This window comes from Coregonus lavaretus (genome assembly GCF_964263955.1).
Source record: "Coregonus lavaretus genome assembly, chromosome: 3".
NCBI lineage: Eukaryota > Metazoa > Chordata > Actinopteri > Salmoniformes > Salmonidae > Coregonus > Coregonus lavaretus.
The window spans coordinates 64278724-64304139 of record NC_139990.1 but is presented as its reverse complement, the minus strand read 5'-3'; the positions used below and the strand labels follow the sequence as shown (position 1 = coordinate 64304139).

Genomic DNA, 25416 nt, shown 5'->3' with positions numbered 1-25416 from the left:
ATCACTTTGTCAATTACAAATGACCGAATGTATCATTTGAGGCAAAACACTTGGATTTAGAAATGTGTGTGCATCTGTCGATAGGCCTATTTTCAACAACCTATTAAATGGCCCATTTGAACCATCTCCATTTCCATAACACTAGGCCTACTTCAAAAGCTCTACCTTTCCTAAATTCCAAATGTCATACTGCGTTCTTCATAGTCCTGAAGAACTGATCTGCTTTAGTCCCAGTGCTGTGACACCTCATTCAATTAACCAAGACCTTGATTACCTGAATCAGGTGTGATACTGCAGGAACAGAGCATGCACACCTTGTGGCTTAATTTGCAGGACCATTAGTGAAGAACCAACTACCAGTGAAAAATTGGGAGCCTATGAGATGCTTTTTCACACTGCTGGCCCTTTAAGAGGCTCTATTGCGCTTGCTTTTTTCACTGGTGTGTGTCATTTTAGCTATGGCGAGGTAATTAACAAATGGAAAGCAAAGGTAAACATTTCTTCCCCAAACCAGTGAATAACAACTATAGGCAAATATTCCTGACAGGCGGTACATTTATGTGGGGCGTGTTCTACAGAGTAGCCTACATACATGGACGCTTTCGGCAGTGATAACCGTGAAAGCAACGAAATTAGTTTTCTAATTCACAGAGAACACCTCTGTTCTCGAAACCGGTGATGCGGGGTATCGCTGACATTCGAAGAAAGTGGACCGTTCCTTATGGATTCCTGATACAGACATGGAGCGAATAAAGGTCTTTTTCTTCTCGCCATCGAAAAAAACGTCAATTAACTAAGGTCTGATAGCCTACGTCTATATTTTGTGCGGAGAGTTGGATATTGGACCTCAAAATGTTAACGGGATCCAAAACCACGTTCAAAGTGAGACAAATGGTGCCCGATATGAAGGTAGGCTTTCGACTCAACGTTTTAATTTTCTGTTTGATTGTCTTCGTATTCTGCCGTGGGTGAACTTTTTAGGTAGGATTGAGACCAATAAACTGAAACATTTTCCATCATTGTTGTACTATATCAACAGATGTGGAGTGTAGATTCCACCTAGATCGCTTGTGTTCAGAATTGTTAGTTACATGTCGAATTAGTTGTACACATTCTTGTATCGAATTCTCTAGAATTCCATGAAACATTGTAGCATGTATTACTAAGTGGAAACAGTTTAATGGAATGACAGCCTACATTCCACAGACAGAAGACTGAAGGCCTTTTATTCTTACTGTCTGGGACTGAGGGGGTTGTTATTCTGTTTTAACGCGTTCAGTTGAGGTGTGCCTTTTATACAGCATCCAATACAAGCTGTCCATCGTAGCATTCTTTGCTTTATTCACTAAGAGTCTATATATTTGGTAAAGAGGCAGGCACAGGTAAAGAGGCAGGCAGCATATGTGGCCAGATTATTTTTTTTTTGCCTGCTTGGATTGTATTAATTATTATCCATATCAAATGATGGCATGTGCTATGAATACCCATATGGTTAGTGTTTAGAGAAAAACAATAACTAAACATGTTGAGCTGATGGACTAAACCAAAACGTAAACCCTACATACAGTGTACAGTTGCATACTGTACAGTATTATATGAGAAGAATGAAATGTGGGAATATGATAGACTTCGACAAGTGGGTTTTGCCTACATATTCAAGACCTTCGATCACATGCATAGAGTGATGCCTGTTTTCTTAAACAACTCTTAACTACTCTTCAGCAGCATCTGGTGATTCTGAACTTGGGTGGCCAGGAAGCAATCATCCACGAAGACCAACCATCACACACTTTAGTGATGAAGGCCTATATATAGAAGAACCTCGGAGACCTGTGGTTTCTTAACATTCAGGTTTATTTCTGAGATCTTTCATCATGTGTTGTGGCCTTGACATTTTTGTTGTTGCACAGAACACATTGTGGTGTAACTCTGGATGGGTCTGTCTGCACAGGTCTACACTGTTGATGCCTTCAACTCTGTTACACCATCACAAAGGGACCAATACTTTACCTACAGTATGTCAGTGAACATGCTTTGTCATGCCCATCTTTGGAAAAGTCTTTGTAAATTTGCATTGCTGCTGCCTTTTCAAGAGATACAAGAGTTTTGGACATCATTACATGGAAGAGTGTGTGTGTGTGTGAACACATTCGGGGTGAGGGACATGTCTATAAACCCAATACAATTAAAACCAATCTAAATACAGTGAGGGAAAAAAGTATTTGATCCCCTGCTGATTTTGTACGGGAGTGCTCCTCATCTCAGCTTGTTACCTGCATAAAAGACACCTGTCCACAGAAGCAATCAATCAGATTCCAAACTCTCCACCATGGCCAAGACCAAACAGCTCTCCAAGGATGTCAGGGACAAGATTGTAGACCTACACAAGGCTGGAATGGGCTACAAGACCATCGCCAAACAGCTTGGTGAGAAGGTGACAACAGTTGGTGCGATGATTCGTAAATGGAAGAAACACAAAAGACCTGTCAATCTCCCTCGGCCTGGGGCTCCATGCAAGATCTCACCTCGTGGAGTTGCAATGATCATGAGAACGGTGAGGAATCAGTCCAGAACTACACGGGAGGATCTTGTCAATGATCTCAAGGAAGCTGGGACCATAGTCACCAAGAAAACAATTGATAACACACTACGCCGTGAAGGACTGAAATCCTGCAGCGCCCGCAAGGTCCCCCTGCTCAAGAAAGCACATATACAGGCCCGTCTGATGTTTGCCAATGAACATCTGAATGATTCAGAGGAGAACTGGGTGAAAGTGTTGTGGTCAGATGAGACCAAAATCGAGCTCTTTGGCATCAACTCAACTCGCCGTGTTTGGAGGAGGAGGAATGCTGCCCATGACCCCAAGAACACCATCCCCACCGTCAAATATGGAGGTGGAAACATTATGCTTTGGGGGTGTTTTTCTGCTAAGGGGACAGGACAACTTCACTGCATCAAAGGGACGATGGACGGGGCCATGTACCGTCACATCTTGGGTGAGAACCTCCTTCCCTCAGCCAGGGCATTGAAAATGGGTCGTGGATGGGTATTCCAGCATGACAATGACCCAAAACACACGGCCAAGGCAACAAAGGAGTGGCTCAAGAAGAAGCACATTAAGGTCCTGGAGGGGCCTAGCCAGTCTCCAGACCTTAATCCCATAGAAAATCTGTGGAGGGAGCTGAAGGTTCGAGTTGCCAAACGTCAGCCTCGAAACCTTAATGACTTGGAGAAGCTCTGCACAGAGGAGTGGGACAAAATCCCTCCTGAGATGTGTGCAAACCTGGTGGCCAACTACAAGAAATGTCTGACTTCTGTGATTGCCAACAAGGGTTTTGCCACCAAGTACTAAGTCATGTTTTGCAGAGGGGTCAAATACTTATTTCCCTCATTAAAATGCAAATCAATTTATAACATTTTTGACATGCGTTTTTCTGGATTTTTTTGTTGTTATTCTGTCTCTCATTGTTCAAATAAACCTACCATTAAAATTATAGACTGATCATTTCTTTGTCAGTGGGCAAACGTACAAAATCAGCAGGGGATCAAATACTTTTTTCCCGCACTGTAAATGGAAGAACCTTGGTGGAAATTGGTAGGCTGATTATTACAGTGATGGTTTGTCATAGACTAGATATTTCTTTAGAATTTTCAAATGTATGCTGGTGTGCTCATGCACTCTGTGCTTCTTAGCTGTTCAGCCATGGTTATTTTGAGAAGCCGCAGGGGGAACGGTAACAGATGCCTCAACTCAACCCTCAGGCATTGCTGCTCACGTGGAGTGGGGGTGATGTGCACAACATCTCAGTGTTGCCATGGAAATGGCAGCCTGAGGAGCAGGCGCTTTTGAATTTGATGATGAATATAACTGCCTAACAGAAATGGTAGTTTCTTTTAGCTATCTTGAAAATAAAACGCAATGGTGTTAAGTTAGCAATGTGGCTGTAGATAAACTTATGGTAATATCCTGTATATTAAATACACCCCACACACTGGTATCCCTTCCACTTACGTGTTGAGATTTAGAAACGCACTGAATGGAAATTAGGAATGAGTTGACTATGGATCTGAAACCTTTGTCACTCTCATTTTGTATTCAATAATTAGGCTACAGTTGGTCCCAATACTGAACCAAATTAAATTTGTGGAATAAGTGTTGTAACTCTTGTGCATGTAGGCTATGTAATACGAAATTAGTTACCGTTGAGAAATGACAGTCCTGCCATCCATTTCACATCACATGCAGACTGGTTGGGTTATAAGGAGGTTTGCATTTTACTGTTCATAATTACAGTCCAGCCTTGTTATTTTCCTTCACTCGGTCTTTCCCCTCCCCTGAGTTGTTCAAATGCTGGCTCCTCAGCTAGCTAAAACATCCGTCTATGGGCTGGAAGCAGTCATTCAGCCACACAACACAGTGCAAGTGCCACAGTAGTGAACATGTCAGAGGAGGGCTCTGCTCTGTTCAGAGTGGCTGGAGATCCAGGAGGGCTCTGCTCTGTTCAGAGTGGCTGGAGATCCAGGAGGGCTCTGCTCTGTTCAGAGTGGCTGGAGATCCAGGAGGGCTCTGCTCTGTTCAGAGTGGCTGGAGATCCAGGAGGGCTCTGCTCTGTTCAGAGTGGCTGGAGATCCAGGAGGGCTCTGCTCTGTTCAGAGTGGCTGGAGATCCAGGAGGGCTCTGCTCTGTTCAGAGTGGCTGGAGATCCAGGAGGGCTCTGCTCTGTTCAGAGTGGCTGGAGATCCAGGAGGGCTCTGCTCTGTTCAGAGTGGCTGGAGATCCAGGAGGGCTCTGCTCTGTTCAGAGTGGCTGGAGATCCAGGAGGGCTCTGCTCTGTTCAGAGTGGCTGGAGATCCAGGAGGGCTCTGCTCTGTTCAGAGTGGCTGGAGATCCAGGAGGGCTCATAAAAGGGAGCCAAAATGGTATTCACACACCCGGTCCCATAGGGCCAAGACCTCAGATCCTGAAACAAGCTATGAAACTGGCGGTGCTTCCCATGCGGAAACTGAACAAAACAATGCAGTCTCTCATTAGTAAACAAGACGTATGCTTGTTTTCAAGGGTTTATTGATCGTACATTCGGATGATTAACCAATGCTGCTATCCCCTAGGGAAAGCGTGAAATAAGGATAGTAGCCTATTTTTGTCCCTTTCAAGTGTCTAGAATGTTTTGGGCAACACCCAATGTGGGAGTTGTATGTTTATGAGTTGCTAGAGTCACATGTTTTGTTAAAAAATAAGCACATTTAAAACATGAGTAATTGAAACCTGTCCTGTTATTACAGTCGAAACTAGTAGAAATACTTAAGCTACGTACTGACACATGCACAAACGGTGACAAATAGACGCTTGAAAGACGTACCGCCACACACACCCTCTGATTGAACATTGAACCCTCCTTACACAGCGAGTGCATCATCGAGTATACAAACAGTTTCCTTCAGACGAGATGATACACAGTTGAATGGAAATGGATATAAAAGAGGATTAGAATGCAAAATGTGTCTCACCATGAACAACAACTCATTTGGACTTGATATCATTAAGGGCAGTTAATTAATGTTTGTTGCAGACCAAGTCTATACTGAGGTCGTTATGATATATGGCCAAGATGCCTTAGGCTTTACTATAAATAGTCCCTCTACCTTCATTTATATGGAGAGTAGTGAGCACAGATTCCAAAGGGAGAATTATAGTACTGATTCTGCAGGTTGTGGAGTAAGTTAGGGGTTCAAATCTGCATTTTAAGCAGGGCAAGTGGATAATTTTCACATTAAACATTGATAGCATATGAATTCACGATTCATTAAAACATTCATGATGTTCTCCTATATGTTTAAATCACTTTCATTCCTTGTCTTTTGCACATTCCGAGGTGGAATTCTCAGTACTCTATTCCATTGTAGGATCTCTTTCGTTGTTTTGTCTTGGGGTTTTGTTTTCTCTGTATATTAAAGTGTTTGTGACTATTTCTGTTGTAGGAAATGTATTACACTGTCGTAGACGCTCCTTGAACGCAAAAGAATGAGGCAGCATTAAAGCAAAGCCACGGCTCACGGCTAGACAGAAACGGTTTTGGGTTTCAGGGTGACTTTTGTCTGGTTTATGTTTCAGGAGTTGCTCCAAATGGGGCAAGAGGTAAAACACTTCAAAGTGAGTCCATGTTTAGAGAAAATACCTCGCATCCTTGTTTACATTTTTAGAGCCCCTATGACAATACCACAAGCCTGCTTATTGATGTGAGGAAATTGACAATACCACATAAACCAACAGGCTAACCTCCCTCTACAGCAGCACCACATGGTAAAACAGTGTGTTTTAATGATCTAACTAGTAAATGTAACTACCTGAGCTACACACAGGCCCCTTGTTGGCGAGGGATGTTGTTCAACCCTACAGTGTGAGGTTTATGTGGTGTTGGACTGCCACTTTCCTCCCTCCTGTAGGTTTGGACTATTTTAGGGCAGAGGAGGTATGTTCTCCTCAGAAGTCTGGCCGCAGTAGCAAGGGGAAGCCATGAGCAATGGAAACTGCAATGGGCCTTGGCTGCACTCCCTGAGGAGAAAGGGAGGGAGGGAGGCGGCACAGGGAAGAAAGAGGCAGTGAAAGTGATAGAGTAGTACACAAGCAGAAGCCAGATACTTAAAGGAGAGTCAAGGAGTGAAACATCAACAGAAACAGAGCCTGGACATGTGGTTATTCATTTTGGGGGGTGAATTGGATTTAGGACTCTAATTTGGGATTTTTCCTCTCCCTCACTGATTTAGGGTTCCAGTCATTTTCGTCTAGACAGCTTCACCCTCACCCTTCTCTCTTTCATCTTATCTAATCTACCTGCTGACTTGTTCTACCTTTGTCTAGTGCAGTTACTCTTCATGTTATGACACATTTTGTTGTAGTTTATTTGATGGGCTTTCACTCTATTCTTCCTTAGCCTCCCATGTAGTTTTAGTTGGTGGGGCAGTTTGGAGCATTTCTGCTGTTGGAATCCAAATATGTTTACTGAACTTCTGAATATAACACAACTCCAAGGCACAGAAACAGAGTTTAACTCCCAAAACGGTTGATACAAGGAACTGAGCTTATCAGAGAAAAAATTAAACAGGATCTAAATATCCTGTGAAGTTCAGAAAAAGAGCAAGCAATGCAGATGTGGGTGTTTGAGTTATAAATAGGGAATTGGTCCTGAAACAATGGAAAAACATATAAGCTGAAAAGCCAGATGAAAATTAACAATGGTGTACTGGCGAGCAGAAACCAAGAACCTTGTGAAGTTTTAGTGTCCTCCCTTGTAATTTGAAAACAGGCTTGTTTTTCCACCATTCTGCTAACTCGGCTCTCCTGTGGAGGATTGAGTGAATAAAATTGGTGGAACAATAACCCTGTCCAGGATGTCTTGGAATGACCCAGGACTTTATCTTCTGTTTTGAGAAAGTCAGGACTGTTAGCCCATTTCTGAAGTTTTTGTTAGGGATTGGCAGTTTGGGGTTGGGGTTTGTCTCACACCAACTGCAGCCAATGAATTTGGAAAATGGATTTACCACATTACTTCACTTGAGAATTGGCCCTTGTTTTCTGAGGCAAGAATTGAAATGCTGTGTGATTTGATGGGAAGAAGCTGAAAACCAATACTACTATTACTCAGAAAGATGTGCAAGTTCTGTTATAGTTTCACAGACAAGGCAAACAGATACGCTATGAATGAGTGGAATTTACAACCTGTTTAAGGAGCAAAGGTTCTCTTTGTGTAATGCTCTCGTGAGGTTTTAGCCACTGTCAATCTAAAGGAAACCAGAAGAGTGCCTTATGTTTTCATTAGCATGTTTATGTTAGCATGCAGTTCACTTCACCACTACATTGTGTGTGTCACGAGATATAGTAGCCGAAGAGTATCTGTCACACATTATAGTAAGTTGTTTTTAGTTCGCAAACAAAGAAATATGTGACTAAACTGGCAACAAAAGTTAACATAATTGTGAACATTGACCTTGTAGGCTGCAAAGAATTGCTGAGTAATCAGTACCAGAAAGATTCATTGTATACTTTGACCTCAGTTCAAAGCAATTTCCATGTTTCTATACTGGACTGCCTGAGTGGTCAGTACCAGAACAAACAGTTCCTTTTTCAATGCATAGGCCTATGTCTTGTGCATTGAATGATTTATACCCTATGTAAATGGTCTTCTGTGAGGGGTGGGAGCTCAGGCTAAATGGGCCCATATGTGCTAGCAGCTAGCCAATAGTCCGGTAATGGCAACCTGTGGTTCTATGGGATTGGATTATGCTGCTAGGAGAACAGCCTGGAGTACTTTGAGACCGCATCAAATCATACAGTACAGAATAAAAAAACTAATAATAAAACATGGAAACTGAGAGTCATCATGGAGCATTGTGGGATTGGCTATGGTTTTTAGGAATGTGGTCAATAGGAAGACCTTGAGTTGAAGCAAAATCACAAAAGTGTTTGCTTCTCTAACTATTGAATGGATGCAGTAATAACACCAGGCCTGTTGTCTGTTCCCCCCACAGGAGAGGATGCTGAGTCACAGTGGTGTCAACGCACGGGGGAGAGACATGTTTGGACTACGCTGCTTACCAGGTAAGACCCAGACTGATGAATATGATGGTAGTTCCATGTGAGAAATACAGTAGCTATACGCGTATAATAACATGTGGGTCTGAAAACACAGTGTCAGCCACATGTCTTTAGGCAAGTCCATCTTTTGAAACTGCACCCATCTGTATCTCTGTTTTCTTACTAAATCCTAGTGCTAAGCTACTGTAATGTAGCCTCTGTGAGAACAGTGTGTCAGTGCGCTGCGGAGAGCAGTGCTGCTGGCCCCTGCCTCTGGTCATAATCTCAGTGTCAGCAGCACGCCGCGGCAGGAGCTTTACAACAGGAATGTTGGCAGGCCAGGGCCCCTCCAGAGCCAAGCTAATCTCTAACGTTTCATATCAGCAGTTATTCACAGCACCTCTGTGGGAGCAGTGTGTGTGTTTCCTTGTCCCTTTCACTTTCAGCTCTCACTTCCACCTTGTATCGCTGACGTAGACACGTCCCTCCTCCCTCACTTCCCCCTTCATTCACTTTTTCTGTTTAACTCAGAAACAGTTTCTATCTCATTCTTTCCAGACTCTCCCAGTCTGAGGTTCACTGTGGTCCCATTCTGAGTTGTTTTTGTTATCGTGTGACTGTGAAATGCTGTCCGTCCGTCTTTCTTTCTCTCCGGCCCTCTTCCTCCCTTCTTCCCTTTCTCTGACCAGTTTTCTATGTCCTGCCATGGCAGATATGAAACACAGCTGGTCATGGAAATCTGCCTCACATTAAGGCTGAAAGGATTCATCCAAATGGGAAACACTGTCATAGTTTCTGCAAACGGAGTTCTCTCATGTTGGAAACTGACTTTCAGCTCGGAAAAATGTGTTACACACACTTTCACAGAGGCACCACGCAAGGGAATGGGGAATCTGTGGAAGCAAACTAAGTGAAAGGGCTCACGTTGCAGCATCCCACAGACAGTCGGAACAGTCCCAGGCCTCAGTGTACTGTATACTATACAACCCTGCGTGCCATTCATCACATTCTCAGATAACACTCGGACACAAGACAGGGGAAACCAGAGCGGGCTCCGGGGGGTGACTGGGTCAGGGCAGCACAAACAGCTATGGGTAGATAGATGGTGTACATTTTGAATGTGAGGGGCCTACTATAGATCCACAGACAAAGCCAAGTGGACAGGACCCTCCTCAGAGCATAACCACAATCCCCTGATCCATGCACTTATGTTACACTGGATTTGGGTTGGTGTCAATCGTTGGACTCACTGCTGGCCTTGCTGAGTGACAAGAGAAGAGCAGGTCAATATCGCTGAAGAATATAACATTGTATGCTTTATGACTTGAAGTTCCTTACAAAAGCTTAATTTGGATAGCACACTAACTACTTAAAAAAGTAGTGAAGAGCTCTGTGCATTCTGTGTGTGTGTGCATATGTATACATGTTTTCCTACATTATCAGGACCACAATGTACTGACAAGTCGCCAGAATGTCCTGACAAGGTTGGAAAACAAGAAACATTTTGAAAAGGCAGGACTTTTTTCATGTCCTGAATTTGTTCAAATGAATATTTTAGGTTTGGGGTTAGGGAAAGTAGGATTTTGAATGGGAATACATTGTTAATTCCCCAAAAGTCCTGAAAATTCACAAAAACAAAGCTGTGTGTAGGTGTGTGTTCTCTGGTAAACCTTTTGTCTTATTCTCTCCCATTGGTTAGCAGAGGGCCAGAAACGTCTCCTATGCACGCACATAGGAACAAAATGGAGAACAAATGTGGTTGGAAACAAATACAATTTAAAATGGAGCATGTGGTTCATATCACATCACATTCAGCTGTATTCTCTCCGGGCAATTTCTCAGGTTGTCCGATCCACTGGCAGAACACCAATGGACAAAGAAAAAGAGAGCCACAGTGGGGACTTTCCTGTGTTTACGTGTGTTTGTATGAAAGTGTCTGTTAATGTGTTTGTCTGAGTGCATCTGTGAGTCTGTGTGTACATGTGTTTTTGTGTGCGAGAGAGGGTTAGAAAGGGAGGGAGACAAAGGCACTTGAGTGGTGGGGGTGGGGCCTGCACTCTGCAGGACGAAAGTAAAACTGTTAAATTACCAGTGTCGTCTCATAAACAGCTTCACTGTATACAGAGTATTGAGTGACTCAAGCCTCAGCTTCCCATGCTGTGCGACTGTAAACTACCTGCAAACTCTCCAGTCCAGAACTCAGTCAAACCAGAAACAGTCACTTCCTGTCCCCTCTCTCACATCTGTGAGCCACAATGCCTGAGGAATGTCTTCAGCACTGTTGCACCCGGGGAGCCATAAAAAGGAGCACGCAAATCCCACTGAGCCTGATTGGCCAAAGAGTAACAGGCAATCCTAAACTCATTTGTGTGTAAAACCTAAAGTGTCCTTACGGCGCCTGGTTCAGGAGTTTAATTCCTAGCTATATGTCCAGGACTTTAGAAAGGGAATACTTGTGCTGAGAGTTTGTGACTTTGATCTGGCGTCGTGAGACTGAAGTCGGCGTAAATATAGCCTAATCACACTGCCTTGCTTGATTCCAGTCCTCAGCTCACACCCCCCCCAAAGATCTTGTGGCTTTGTTGAGGGACCTTTTGAAGATTTCTTAGTAGCTTTCGCTAGGCTTTGGTGTTAATCTTGTGCAATGGGCAAAGTATTGTAGTGTTAGCAGTGATGACCTTGATTACAACCACACTTTCTTTTCTCATAGGATAAACAAGCATTTGATGTGTTAAATTACGATGTCCTGTTTTGCTCTATTTATGCAATTTGGTGTCCCCGAAAATTTTCTCTCAACCGAGGTCTAATTGGCTGTCTGAGGTTGAGCTGTACCAAAAATGGAATGCTTTGTGCAGTTATGTTTTTGACTTATTGCTTTTTTGTTTTCCTTTAATGTTATTTTGAAGGAATTCAGTTGTTCCTTTAAATTTAGTTTTGAAGGAATTCAGCCCTGTCAACAACCCACCAAATCCTTTTTATTGTTCTAAAAACTGAACAATTGTAACATTCTCTCCACCGTGATGGTGTCTGGCCAAACACTTCCCTTGCAAGAGACAAAAAGGCAATTTTCCCCCTCTACTCTCAGGACTCTGTTGCCATGGAAACCAAAGACTAGCTGGGAAAGGCTTTGTTTTGCTGTGAGAGAGCATTACGAATGTGCTGTCTCAGTCTCACTGCTGCGTGAGAAAGGGTGTGTCTGTGTGCTCGGTGTGTTTAGATGTGAGAGAGATGTATGGGTGAAAGGGCTTGTTTTTGGAAGCTTTGTTCTAGAGTTCTGGAATCTATTTTTTTATTTTCAAGCATGAACACAATATTACAAACAGATTTCAAAATTGCATAAATGTTGCATAAATTCATAATTCCCAACAAAGCATTTAAACACATTTATGGCGTAATAACATGATAATAGCCTAATATTGAAAGCTGTAGAGTCAAAGCTGTATCAGTCTGGAAAATATCTTTGCCTCTGTATCCCATGGGACTAGACAAGCGCAAGTTAAGTTGCACATTTTATTGACATAAAAAGAAGGCTCAGTAAATATGCACCAATAAATACATCCCTGCCCAGAAGGGAAGTCATGCATTTGGATTGGAAAATGCATCTGAAGTGTAATGAGAATACATAAGTACATTATATTGACAAGATAAAATTGGAGTGTGAGATGGATTAGTATATGACTGGCATTGATACAAATAGCTTAATTGTTCTTTGTCCAAAACACCACAATGAGAAAAGGCAGGGGACTCTTCATCAATCTAAATAGAAAAATGAATTAATTGACACACACATGCCTCTGGTATCATGCTGCCTTTTTGTATTTGTGACAATGTTTGCATTGATATCAATAGTTACGATGATGGAATGATTCCTCACTTGCTTTAAATATGTTTGTGTAGCACTAGCATGTGGACAGCTTCCACTGCCATGGTTATCTCCACCACGCCCTTCTAGTAGCTCTCCAACTTTTTTTCTTGAGTTCAGTCACCAATTTCCTCACCGCCCCAAAATCACAGCCTGGGTAAGTGGAAGTGGCAGGCAAATCTTCGGAGACAGGGTTTCAATGTTCCTTGTACGTCTGAAGGAAATAGATGTGATCTTTTGTGTGTGAAAGCTGATCCAGCACAGCTTCTCTCATCCACAGCTTACCCACCTCCTGCTCCAGTCGCTTCAGGAGTATTTCAACCCGACTCACTTCAGCCTTCTCCTGGGCTCTGATCGACTCCTTCACCTCAGAGCACCTTCTCTCAATGGAGTGGATCAGCTCAGTAAAGATCCTCTCACTATCCTCCACTGCTACCTGTGCAGAGCTCTTGAGTGACGCCATAGCTTCTCTGAGCCGTTCTATCTCCCATCTCTTCTCTTTTCTCTTCAGTTGGAATGTTTCCCACCATAATTTCACCTGAATCTCTCTCACTCCTTTCTGCTGCAGCTGAGACTGTATCATGGCCTTTATGTTCATCCACACAGATAACAGATACACTGCTGTTCTTTACAGTACTTGTCCAGCAGTTTATGACGAGAGCAGACCTTCTCCTGCAGTTTTGGCAAGGATTTGACTAGCGTGTACATCTTAAATGCAGAAGACATATAGTGATGTTGGAGGGGAGCCTTACAGTAGCTGGCCATACACACCAGACAGGACATATCCGCTTTGCGTTTTCTCCCCGAGCAGACGTCACACTGCATATCTACGGGTCTAGCACAAAAGAAAACACTTTGGAATTCTCTGTTCAGTTTCTCCACCATATCAGCCAGGATGGTATTTCTGTTCAGAAAAGGCCTTGGGATGAAGGTCTGTCTGCACTGTGGGCAGCTGTAGACACCCTTCTCACCATCCTGACCCCAGTAGCGCTCAATACAGTCCGTACAGTAGCTGTGTCCCCAGGCAGTAATCACTGGATCTTTCAGTAGATCCAGACAGATCGGACAGGAGAATTGGTCCTTCTTTACTGAGACATTAGCAGCTGCCATTTTGATACAGACTGATAGATACGTAGGCAGACTGAGCTAAAATCTTTGTGTCTGAAGGTAAAGAAATAGACACCGATTCAGAGTCTGGAAGGACAAAAGAGAGTTGAATGTCGTGTGCCGTCTTAGAGAGAAAATGAATGTCTGAATACCTTTTCTGAAACCCTCTTTCAATGATTTTGAGTTTATGGAGCCCAATCACAAGCTGGTGAATTGTGATTGTGGATCAAGGTACATTAGAGAGGTGTTATATGTAAGGGCTGTTATTAACAACATAGCTAACTGTTATGTACAGTAGAACTGTAGTCACATTGGTTGCACACACCATATTTCATTCTTTGTATGTGAAATGTCAATGTGATCGGAAATATGAGGCGAATGCCAAGCTGGACCCGGATGCCAGACAACTACAGTGCCTTCGGAAAGTATTCAGACCCCTTTACTTTTCTCACATTTTGTTACGTTATAGCTTTATTCTGAAATTGATTGAATTGTTTTTTTTCCTCATCAATCTGCACACAATAATGACAAAGCAAAAACAGGTTTTTAGAAATGTTGCTAATTTATAAAATAAAATAAAAACTGAAATATAACATTTACATAACTATTCAGACCCTTTACTCAGTACTTTTTTGAAGCACCTTTGGCAGCGATTACAGCCTTGAGTCTTCTTGGGTATGACGTTACAAGCTTGGCACACCTGTATTTGGGGAGTTTCTCCCATTTCTTCTCTGCAGATCCTGTCAAGCTCTGTCAGGTTGGATGGGTGAGCGTTGTTGCACAGCTATTTTCAGGTGTCTCCAGAGATGTTAGGTCGGGTTCAATTCCGGGCTCTGGCTGGGCCACTCAAGGACATTCAGAGACTTGTCCCGAAGCCACTCCTGCGTTGTCTTGGCTGTGTGCTTAGGTTCGTTGTCCTGTTGGAAGGTGAACCTTTGCCCCAGTCGGAGATCCTGAGCGCTCTGGAGCAGGTTTTCATCAAGGATCTCTCTACTTTGCTCCGTTCATCTTTCCCTCGATCCTGACTAGTCTCCCAGTCCCTGCCGCTGAAAACATCCCCACAGCATGATGCTGCCACCACCGTGCTTCACCGTAGGGATGGTGCCAGGTTTCCTCCAGACGTGTCGCTTGGCATTCAGGCCAAAGAGTTCAATCTTGGTTTCATCAGACCAGAGAATCTTGTTTCTCATGGTCTGAGTCTTTAGGTGCCTTTTGGCAAACTCCAAGCAGGCTGTCATGTGCCTTTTTACTGAGGAGTGGCTTCCATCTGGCCACTCTACCATAAAGGCCTGATTGGTGGAGTGCTGCAGAGATGGTTGTCCTTCTGGAAGGTTCTCCCATCTCCACAGAGGAACTCTAGAGCTATGTCAGTGACCATTGGGTTCTTGGTCACCTCCCTGAACAAGGCCCTTCTCCCCCGATTGCTCAGTTTGGCTGGGCGGCCAGCTGTAGGAAGAGTCTTGGTGGTTCCAAACTTCTTCCATTTAAGAATGATGGAGGCCACCGTGTTCTTGGGGACCTTCAACACTGCATAATTTTTTTGTTACCCTTCCCCAGATCTATGCATTTTACATTTTAGTCATTTAGCAGACGCTCTTATCCAGAGCGACTTACAGTTAGTGAGTGCATACATTACTTATTTGTATAAATTTTTTTCATACTGGCCCCCCGTGGGAATGACTCGACACAATCCTGTCTCGGAGCTCTACGGACAATTCCTTCGACCTCATGGCTTGGTTATTGCTCTGACATGCACTGTCAACTCTGGGACCTTTATATAGACAGGTGTGTGCCTTTCCAAATCATGTCCAATCAATTGAATTTACCACAGGTGGACTCCAATCAAGTTGTAGAAACATCTCAAAGATAATCAATGGAAACAGGATGCACCTGAGCTCAAGTTCGAGTTTCATAGCAAAGGGTCTGAATACTTATGTAAATAAGGTATGTCTTTTTATTTTTAATACATTTGCAAGGATTTCTAAAAACCTGTTTTTGCTTTGTCATTATGGGGTATTGTGTGTAGATTGCTGAGGACTTTTATTTATTTAATCCATTGTAGAATAAGGCTGTAACATAACAAAATGTGGAAAAAGTCAAGGGGTCAGAATACTTTGCGAAGGCACTGTATATCTGCTTGACTCAACCGTTCAGTGGCTGACATAAAGTGGGGAGAACAAGTATTTGATACACTGCCGATTTTGCAGGATTTCCTACTTACAAAGCATGTAGAGGTCTGTAATTTGTATCAACTGTGAGAGACGGAATCTAAAACAAAAATCCAGAAAATCACATTGTATGATTTTTAAGTAATTAATTTGCATTTTATTGCATGACATAAGTATTTGAAACATCAGAAAAGCAGAACTTAATATTTGGTACAGAAACCTTTGTTTGCAATTACAGAGATCATACGTTTCCTGTAGGTCTTGACCAGGTTTGCACACACTGCAGCAGGGATTTTGGCCCACTCCTCCATACAGACCTTCTCCAGATCCTTCAGGTTTCGGGGCTGTCGCTGTGCAATACGGACTTTCAGCTCCCTCCAAAGATGTTCTATTGGGTTCAGGTCTTGTTTCTTGTTCTCCCCACTGTAGCTGAGAAAAAAGCACCTCCCAGCCCCTTGATAAACTCCATGCTGAAGTTTACACTCACATTTCTGTTATACATAACACTCAACATTACCCTCTCCCTTCCCTCAAACACACAGTCATTCTGGTATTTTGCACAATTCATCACTTTACCTTGGAATGCTCAGTCTTGACGATGGAACTCTCATGATGTTCTAAAATTGTCTACGTTTTTATTGTTTTCAATATCAGCCACATTTGAAACATTCTGTGGACAATAAAGTTGTTGTATTCTATTCAGTAAGCTCCAGCCTAAATCCCCTGTCTGTGTTCCCCAGGAGAGTGTGTGCTCCAGCCTAAATCCCCTGTCTGTGTTCCCCAGGAGAGTGTGTGCTCCAGCCTAAATCCCCTGTCTGTGTTCCCCAGGAGAGTGTGTGCTCCAGAGGGCTGTGTTGGTGAGGAAGAAGCTAACTGCCAAGGAGGGGGGTGGATGGCTGTCTGGCACTCTCTTCTGTACCCACTTCAGAGTGGCCTTTGTGCCTCAGGACAGCCCCAAAGCTGACGTGAGTACTGGACTAGCTCTGAGTATGGACTGGTGATCGTAGTAATGATACCGTATTATTGCTAGAAGAAGGCTAGTGGGCATAATAATAATCATCATCATCACAATCAACAACATCATATAGAACATTTTCAGACCATCCATTCATTGGTGTAAAATATCCTGATCAGACAAACTAACCTATATTTGTACCATCCCTCCAACCCTCTGTATGTAGGACAACGCAGATCCTGTGCTCCTGGGGGATCATGACGTGGCCCTGGCCTCTATTGAGAAGGTTGTAGCTGGTAAGACTTCTTCTACAACTCTACTAGGCTGTAGTGGTCCCAAACTCCTTTGTGCTATGAGAGCCACAAGCTGTACTTGTAAAAAAAAAATATGATGAATGATATAAACAATTGTAATATCCTAAACCCAATTCAAGACTAGGCTTGACACAGGAAGCATTAGCTGTGAACCATCAGTGGTGTAGTGTGTTCTGTGTACCTGGCTTTGACTCCAAGATGGCTGTGTAACCTCTGTGCTGCAGTGGGCCCATCCCGGACCAAGCTGGTGACGGCTAGCTCCTCTCTGAAGTTCACTCCTGAGGAGCTGGTGTTGTACTGTCGGGACCTGCGTGTTCTCTGCTTCCTCTTTGACCGCCTCACTCCTGACACACAGGCTGTGGAGGTAGTGTGTGTCTGTGTGTGTATACTGTATGTCAGCATGTGTGTATATTTTAGTATACTGAGACCTTTTTAAAGCACATTTAGCACTTATATAATAATGTAGCATGCGCAGCGTCTCCTTATTTGAAGATTGACTTCAGAAGGTTGGGATTTGAGTTTCAAATGTCTATTATGCAGCATGTACCCTGTGAGTAGAGATACTGATGTGTCTTGTAGGTCATTGTGATCATGCATACAGGGTCTCCCTCCATGTTGAAAGCTGATGCACTTTGTCATGCTGATCAGCAGACTGAGTCTTGTTGTTCCTCCTCAGATAACGTACACCATTGCCAAGACTTACCAGCCTCTGAAGCCAGGGGCTGTCCTCTCCTTCCAGAATGCAGCCCTGGGGAGTGTTGGTGAGTCACACACACGCTGGAATACTTTAAAAAGTCATATTGAAGAGAGTACATTTTGAGTACCAAGAACTTCAGTATTAGAGGTCATATAGGTATTTGGAATCATTTCTTTATGAGTCATTCATACACCCACACAGAAACATACACACACACATACATCTATTTTTGTCTGAAATGTAACCACAGCATACTTCAGAATCAGCCAGAGATGGAGGGTTATGGGGCTGGATATAATAGCTATTGCATGCAGGCCCTTGATAAGATCTCAAGCTTAGAGATATTATCTCTGGCTCTCAAAGATCCTCCCAAAATAAAGAACGTACTGTTTTTAATACAGTGCACTGAAGCTCTTCACATATTAAAAGCATTAGAGGGGTTTGCTAGACAGACAAGTTAGAAACTGTATTACTGTATTTTTTTTGTATTAGACTATTAAAAAGGCTGGACCTTTATGTCATCATATTTAAAATATATATATATTTCAACTGAAAGTTACAGGTGCAGAAACAAAAGCTAAAACATGTACCTGCCAACTAAGAAGTCACTTGGTTTTCACCATTACAGTGAATATCTGACTGGACAGAACATACTGTATACAGAAACATGAGCCACTACTATACACCATGCTAATTTGCTATGCAATGCTACGGTACGCTACACTGGACAGGACACAGGCAGCTAGCTCTCGGGCAGCTCTAATGTAAAGCTATCTGAAACATCACCCTGCTGTGTGGTCAGGATGTGTTCAGTTCAGGTCTATACACCAAACAACTGCAAACCCCTGACCTACAACCACATCAGTCTTGAGTTTTCACACTTTCACTCTAGCTGAATAGAATAGCATTAAAGATACACTATGCAGAAATCGCTCCGCCATTTCCTGGTTGCTAAAATTCTAAAAGTTCGCCTAATTTCAGTTTATGTGACAAAACACGCAAGTATAGTGTCGAGAATATTGTACCATCTAAACCGCTGTGAAATATTAAAAAGTTACATAATGCAGCTTTAAGCGTGATATAGAAATGTATTAATAGTGATACACATCAAATCAGCATAACCAATGTTTCAGTGTGGCTTTTCTCAAGGAAAGCTCAATCTCTCCACCACCCCCACTCTCTTCCCCCCCACCTTTTCCGACAGAGATGAAGCAGTTCCTAAGCAACCGTAGGCGTGACGCCCACATGAACTGGTTTGATAGTTTGTCGGACTGGGAGCAGGAGCTGGAGAGGACCGGGGCCTGCGGCTGGAGGGTCAGCTCCGTCAACGACCGCTTTGAGATGTCCACCAGGTAGCCTATACACCCACCACCTGACGCTTTCCTAGTGGTTAACCTGTTTGGAACTTGAATAGTGGAAAATATAAAGTACATGATATAGTTGCCCACTCTGGTCCTGTTAGTGTTGGGCTGGAACAGAAGCCTATGCACACTGTGCTCCTGGTGTAAAGTTAGTGTCCTAGCCCAAATGCCCATTAAACTTGCAATGGTTAAAGTAATTTTCTCCTATTTCATGTCAGTCTGCCCAAGTTCAACGTGGTCCCTCAGAAAGTTCTAGACACTGAGCTGAAGAAGACCTTTGCCCACTTCAACGAGGGACGCATTCCTGTAAGTAGAACTCCACCACTCATCATGTGACCCCTCAATATCAGTCAGGTCAGAAAACTCAGTTAAAATCTCATGCCCTGGCACTAAAAACTCATACAGGGATTTCAGAACATATACAAAAACCACTACTATTGAGACCACGTTGTGTCTAAATCTGTGTGACTGTTGTCCTCCAGCGCTGGTGTTGGCGACACCCTCGGGGCAGTGACCTGCTACGGATGGCCAGCTTCCAGAGCAACATCTACCATGAGAAGGATGACATCAGGTTTGTGAGTGAGCGAGCGAGAGAGATGCCAAAGGCTATTGCTTCAAAGCAGAATTTTAAAGTCAAAACTAACCTGTAATCATGTACATGTTACCCGGCAATTCCTGAAATGGGACAGGTTAGCAGGCTATTGTTGAATGCTATTCCTTGTGAATGTCTGATACAGCGCTTAGCCTGGGGCAAAGACAGTTTAGTAGCCCTGGGCTATGGTTACACAGTAATGGAGTGTGACATGTCTAATCACAGAGAATAATGCTAATACCTCCCTGCCTGTCTGTCCTGTGGGATGTTACTGTAGGAACCTGGAGTTGATCCTGTTTGGGGGCCAGTCTCTGTGTGTGGTGGTGGAGCTGGGAGAAGAGATGCCTTTACCCACAGACATACAGCTGGCACACACCCGCCTACGGGCTCTGTGTCTGGGAGGTCAGTGCAAACCTTGTGCACCTTTTGGAAAGATAAGTGTATTAGTCTGTGTTTTAATGTATCTGACAAAGACCCACAGTGGACAAAATGTAGGTCAAAATATTGCTACAGTGCATGTAAACATAGGACTGTATTCTGTTTTCTTTTCACATGATAGCCTGCATCAGTGACATTTGATTGGGGTTGCCTGTTTCATTGGCAAGCCCTCCCCTTGCCTCTCCCGTGGCATCTTTTTTATTTGTTGACATTCATTCGCTTTAGCACAGGTTTTACACTGCATCTATGGAGGGGGACTCCAGCCCTGAGGGCCAGTGGGCATGCATATTTTATAGGGAACATAAAGTGGTGTTAATCTATTTCCATGTGCTTCCCATTACAATGCTACTAAGACAGAGATGGTAGGTTAGTAGAGATCACATCCAGTTGACAAGATCCAAGACACCAATTTACCCCCTGAAATTACGGATTTGGATTCAAGCCAAAATACCCAATAAATCTATGTATACCCCCTCATATAAGCGTACACTACTCATATTTTACGATATGTGAGCACCATGTGATGGTGGCGTGTTTTTCCTGACACTTCTTCCTCTAATGCTCTGAGAAGTAAAAACAGCTTTGAGAGACGGTTTCCTAGACTAGGAGACAACTAGTTTCCTAGACAACACCTTCTCTGTTGTGCTGATAACTAGTTTCCTAGACAACACCTTCTCTGTTGTGCTGATGTGGAGTTCACAGGGACAGGACAGGGCAGGGCACACCACAGGGTTGCTGACTCCCACGGCTCACACATTGCTCACATTGTTTGGTTTATTGTGTGATACCTCTACACAAGGCTGAGCGATTTGGATAGACAACAACCACACAAATCTATGGGCCTCAGTCATCATGTCATGTTTGAACTACCTTAACAATTGTGAAATATTTTTTAAAGACTTAAAACTATGTGTTTTCAGAAGAGATTTATTTACAGCCAAACATTTAATATGTAGAGCTATGGATCTTATTATTTAAAGATTTCAGGTGTAATAGTATATCTTAAAACTTGTCAAATCCCCATTCTAACCTACTGTATGTACAATAAGTCTCCTTTGACAAAAACATGAACAAGGTTTCTTTGTCTTCTGTGTTTGTCCACAGACATCTCCACATCTGTGTCAGTGCCAGATGACAAATGGCTGTCTACGCTGGAGAGCACCCATTGGCTGGATTACACCAGGTGAGAGGTCATGATTGGCTTCTCATCAAAGCAATAAATCATCTGTAATGAATGTGCCAGGCCTACATTGATTTGGTAGATTTTTTATGTCTACCTAGTAATGAGAGTGCATAGCTTGGTTTATCTCTTGTAATCCTGTAGCGCAATATTGATGTAGTATTAATGTACCATTATAGCACATTAGCCTAGCCCTGGTTGAATGTGTGGCTTTATTGTGTTACAGTAGCTGTAACATGCAGATTTAGAATGCTCTTACATACTGTTACAGAACATCCCTTTAGCATGAGGCTATAATAATGCCTACACACATGTTGAATGTAGCTGTCATATATTCAATATGTGTGTGAGTCTGTTATAACTACACAGTAGACCTAGTGCATAGCTTTTCTACAGGCTTACACACATGGATGTGGAAGCGTCTATGTGCTGAAACCAGCTAGAACTGTGATAGTAGCATAGCATTAGCCTGATTAGCATGATGCTCTGCTCCCTCCCCAGGTGCTGTCTGAGGAAAGCTGTTGAGGTGGCCTGCCTGCTCCGCGGAGGTCACCTGACTGTGGTGCTGCAAGGTGAGTCACATGACGAGGGCCAGGCAGCACCGAATATTAAATCCATTCATTTATTATTCACACTGCGTTCCTCATTAAAGCGGTATTAGGGCTTACCCTGAAGGAGACTCGTACTGTACAAGCACGACTCTACTAGGACACTAATACAGCAGGTGGTAGTCTATTGTGTCTGGTGAGATTGTGTTATGATAGTGTACTATATTGTCATGCTGACTGGCTCATTTTGTTGTTGAAGTTTACTGTAGTGAGTTGGAAGTTCAATGTGGGTGCCAGTCTGTCCGTTTCTGTTTTAGTCAAGGCAAGGATGTAGCAAACTAGCGATGTTGAACATAAATAGTCTGGCACCCAGGCTGGAGAACACGGCCTTGGAGAGATGAGGGAGTGTAATATTGCAGTCTATTATGGGGAGAACAGTCTTATGGCAAAGCTACAGACGTTCTTGACTAAATACAACTATTTTGCCATGTTCATACATTATTATTACATGACTCCATGTACTGACACATATAATTGGGCTTTGAGAGTCAGTCCTAGTCTGTTGATACCTATGGTAGCTACCACAGACTGAAAAGTCAACAGAACTCTGTGTTATATGAAAAATGGTCCTGTGATTTTCCCTTCCCCCGTATGAGTTGTGTTGTCTGGCCAGCCTCAAGTGGGCTTTTTGGAGAAGAGGGTCGTATATCACCCCCCAAAACCACAGAGCTGACTGTGTCCTGACCACAAGTAGATGACCCAATGGCATTTTCAGACAGGCCCAGCCAACACTCCCTCCTGCCTGTGGTTAGAAAAAACCTGCCCACCAGATGTGGGGATTTGGGAGAGGTTCTATTCTAGTCCACAGGGGGGGCACTTTTTGTGGGAATGAAAGGGCTGATGTGAGACTGTGGCATTTGGATTGTCATGTTTTGTTGTTTTTTATTCAAGGCATTACTCTTCTCAAATCTTTTATTTTGTGTGTGTTTAGGGTAGATGATAAACTCAAGGATACTTCTCTTATCCTCTGATATCTGAGCCCTGAATATGTGTACTGTTACTGTATTCAGTTACAATTAATAGTCTTATTGATTGTCTATTTCCTCCTGTTGTGTGCAGAGGCGGAGGACCGGGACATGACCTGTGTGGTGTCCAGTCTGGTCCAGGTGATGTGTGACCCCCACTGCAGGACCAGGGCGGGCTTCCAGGGTCTGGTGCAGAAGGAGTGGGTGATGGCCGGACACCGCTTCCTCAGCCGCATCAACTACCACAGGGACAGCGACAAGGAAGAGGTGAGAGGATAAGCTGTGGAGTGTGTGTGTACACCTATCAGTCAACTCACCTATCAGTGGTCATGGGGGGGGGGGGGGGGAGGAAAGGAAAGGGAACTATTTGTATTAGGACACAGCATTTAATGCCAGTCATATGTCTGTGGGGATCTTTCTCCCATCTTTCTTAACCCTGTATTGTGTCCCCCATAGGCACCAGTGTTCCTGCTCTTCCTGGACTGTGTGTGGCAGCTGTGGGTCCAGTACCCGTCCCGCTTCCAGCTGACAGGGGACTTCCTGCTGGCCCTCCAAGACAGCTTCCACCTGCCTCTCTTCAGCAGTTTCCTGGCCAACTGCCACAGGGAGAGGTGCAAACGCTCACAGGTAGGCTACTGTTCAGCAACACCACCGCTAATGCTAATGCTGTAGTACTAGATAAGATACACTGTAGGTATGCTACTGTAGGCTAACTTGAAAAATCTAGGAAAAACCTGTATCAAAGTTAGTCTTAAATTCTGTAAGCCATTTTAGATGAAAGTAGTTGATTTGCAAGGCGAGTCCATGTCATTTTTAATCTCACTCATGCATCAGCTCATATTGTCTTCAACGATAACTATTGAATGAGCTCAGATTGAATCAGACGAATCACTGTTCTCTCACCTCTTCTTCCTCCATCCCTTTCTCTCTGTCACAGAACCTATCCCAGAGTTACACCCCAGTGAATGGCTGGAGAGACGTGCTACCCAGGGGCTCTTTCCCGGACCCATCAGACCCCCCTCTGCCCCCTGTGTGGGACTGGGCTCTGCAGTACAGCAGCCAGAGACGGGAACGTTTCACCCAGCCAGTGCCTCCGCCCGCCCTGCCACAGCCCCTACTCAACGGCAACCTCAACACCAACCCCGACGCACACAGGGTAGGAGTGAGAGGATGTTATTATGGGGGATGCAGTCAGGCGCTAGGAGTGTGAAAGGCACTATATAAAGGCAAATCGTGCATTTGATCATTCATGTTAGGGTGTTTAGTAACTCAATTGCTATCTCAATGAGCTCCTGTCTTACAAAAGCCACCCTGCTCTCTCTCTCTCTCACACACACCCCTACTAAATATCAACGCCCATGATGAGGGAAGAGCACAGGCCCACTGCACCCCCGTGTGGTAGGTCTCAGTATTGCAACGTGCTTAAGGTACATAAGGAATATTCAAACGTGTTATTCTCTCCATTTCCCACCACCTCCATCTATCTCTTCCTCCCTCTTTCTCTCTTCTCTCCATCCCTCTCTCAGCTGAGTGACAGCACACCAGGCTCTGTGTTCCTGCTCTCCAGGGGCTCCTTCTCCTGCTCTGCTAACCTCCTGCCCTGGCGCAGCGGAGGGGGCTCAGGCGTCTACCGGAAGAGCCACCGGAGAGGGGGATCCTCCTCAGAGAACCTGCCGGGCCTGGAGAGGCTTCTGAAGGCCTGGGCTCTCACAGAGCTCCCCCAGGGCCACACCACCACCACAGCCGGTCTCCAGGGGCCCCTGGATCCCTACGAGCCTCTGCTGCCCCTGCTCCTGGGGCCCTGCGTAGGTGTGTGGAGGGACTGCTACCTCCGCGGGGCTCTTCATGCTCAGGTACATAGGGAAGGAGGTTAATTCTCACTACTGCACAGAGCCTAAAACACTGTTGCCATGGTAATGTTTATAATAGCCTTTCGTACTGGTGTGTGGGTGGGTAAGCAAAATGAACTTTGAACACAGTAAATGAAAAAGGATTTCAACTAGAAAAAATGTAGTAAGAAGTTGAAATTCATATTTTTATTCAACTGAATATTTGAGGCAACGTTGTACTGGACAAGCTTCATATTTTTGCTGGTCACATCAAAAACGACAATTAGTTAGTTCCTCATGATAACAGAAACCCTGGCCATGTTGTGTCCTCAGGCTTTCTCCCACCCCATCTCCTCGTCCACCCAGCACCCAGTGGAACAGCTAGCCTGGGAGGTCCAGCAGCTCAGAGACCAGATAGCGTTGGCCTCCAGCCCCACTAACACAGCCCCAGCCAAGAGACAGGAGCCCCGTCGGACAGACTCCAACCTCAACCAGAACACCAACAATAGCACCTTCCTCTTCCCAGCCTCCAGACACCCTGGGCCGGTTGTCTCCAGAACCACGCCCCCTACCTCCAACCTCCAACCCAGGGTTCCTCCACCTTCCTCTGCCCCTCTTTCTAGACCTGGCCACAGAGACAGCAGCAAGCACACATTCCTATTTGGCCACCCATCCTCTTCAGAGGCCCGTCCAGACCAGCGTTACTTCCCCGCGCCCAATAATAATGCCAAGCTGCCCAAGAGCAACGGTTCTTCACTGAGCTCCTGA

General features: G+C 44.2%; 1 protein-coding gene across 1 annotated transcript; it reads left to right on the top strand.

Annotated features, from left to right (window-relative positions):
* Positions 1–834: 834 nt before the first annotated feature.
* On the top strand, positions 835–25416 carry LOC311126961 (myotubularin-related protein 11-like; the record flags this gene model as incomplete). The annotated part of the gene is made up of 17 exons (XM_084158685.1): positions 835–909; positions 8527–8596; positions 16538–16674; positions 16891–16960; positions 17203–17342; positions 17655–17739; positions 18880–19027; positions 19255–19342; positions 19519–19607; positions 19906–20030; positions 21171–21249; positions 21748–21818; positions 22914–23086; positions 23276–23446; positions 23757–23975; positions 24346–24672; positions 24982–25416. Exons 1-17 carry the CDS (start codon positions 853–855, stop codon positions 25414–25416), a joined length of 2484 nt encoding a protein of 827 aa, XP_084014811.1. The 5' UTR covers positions 835–852.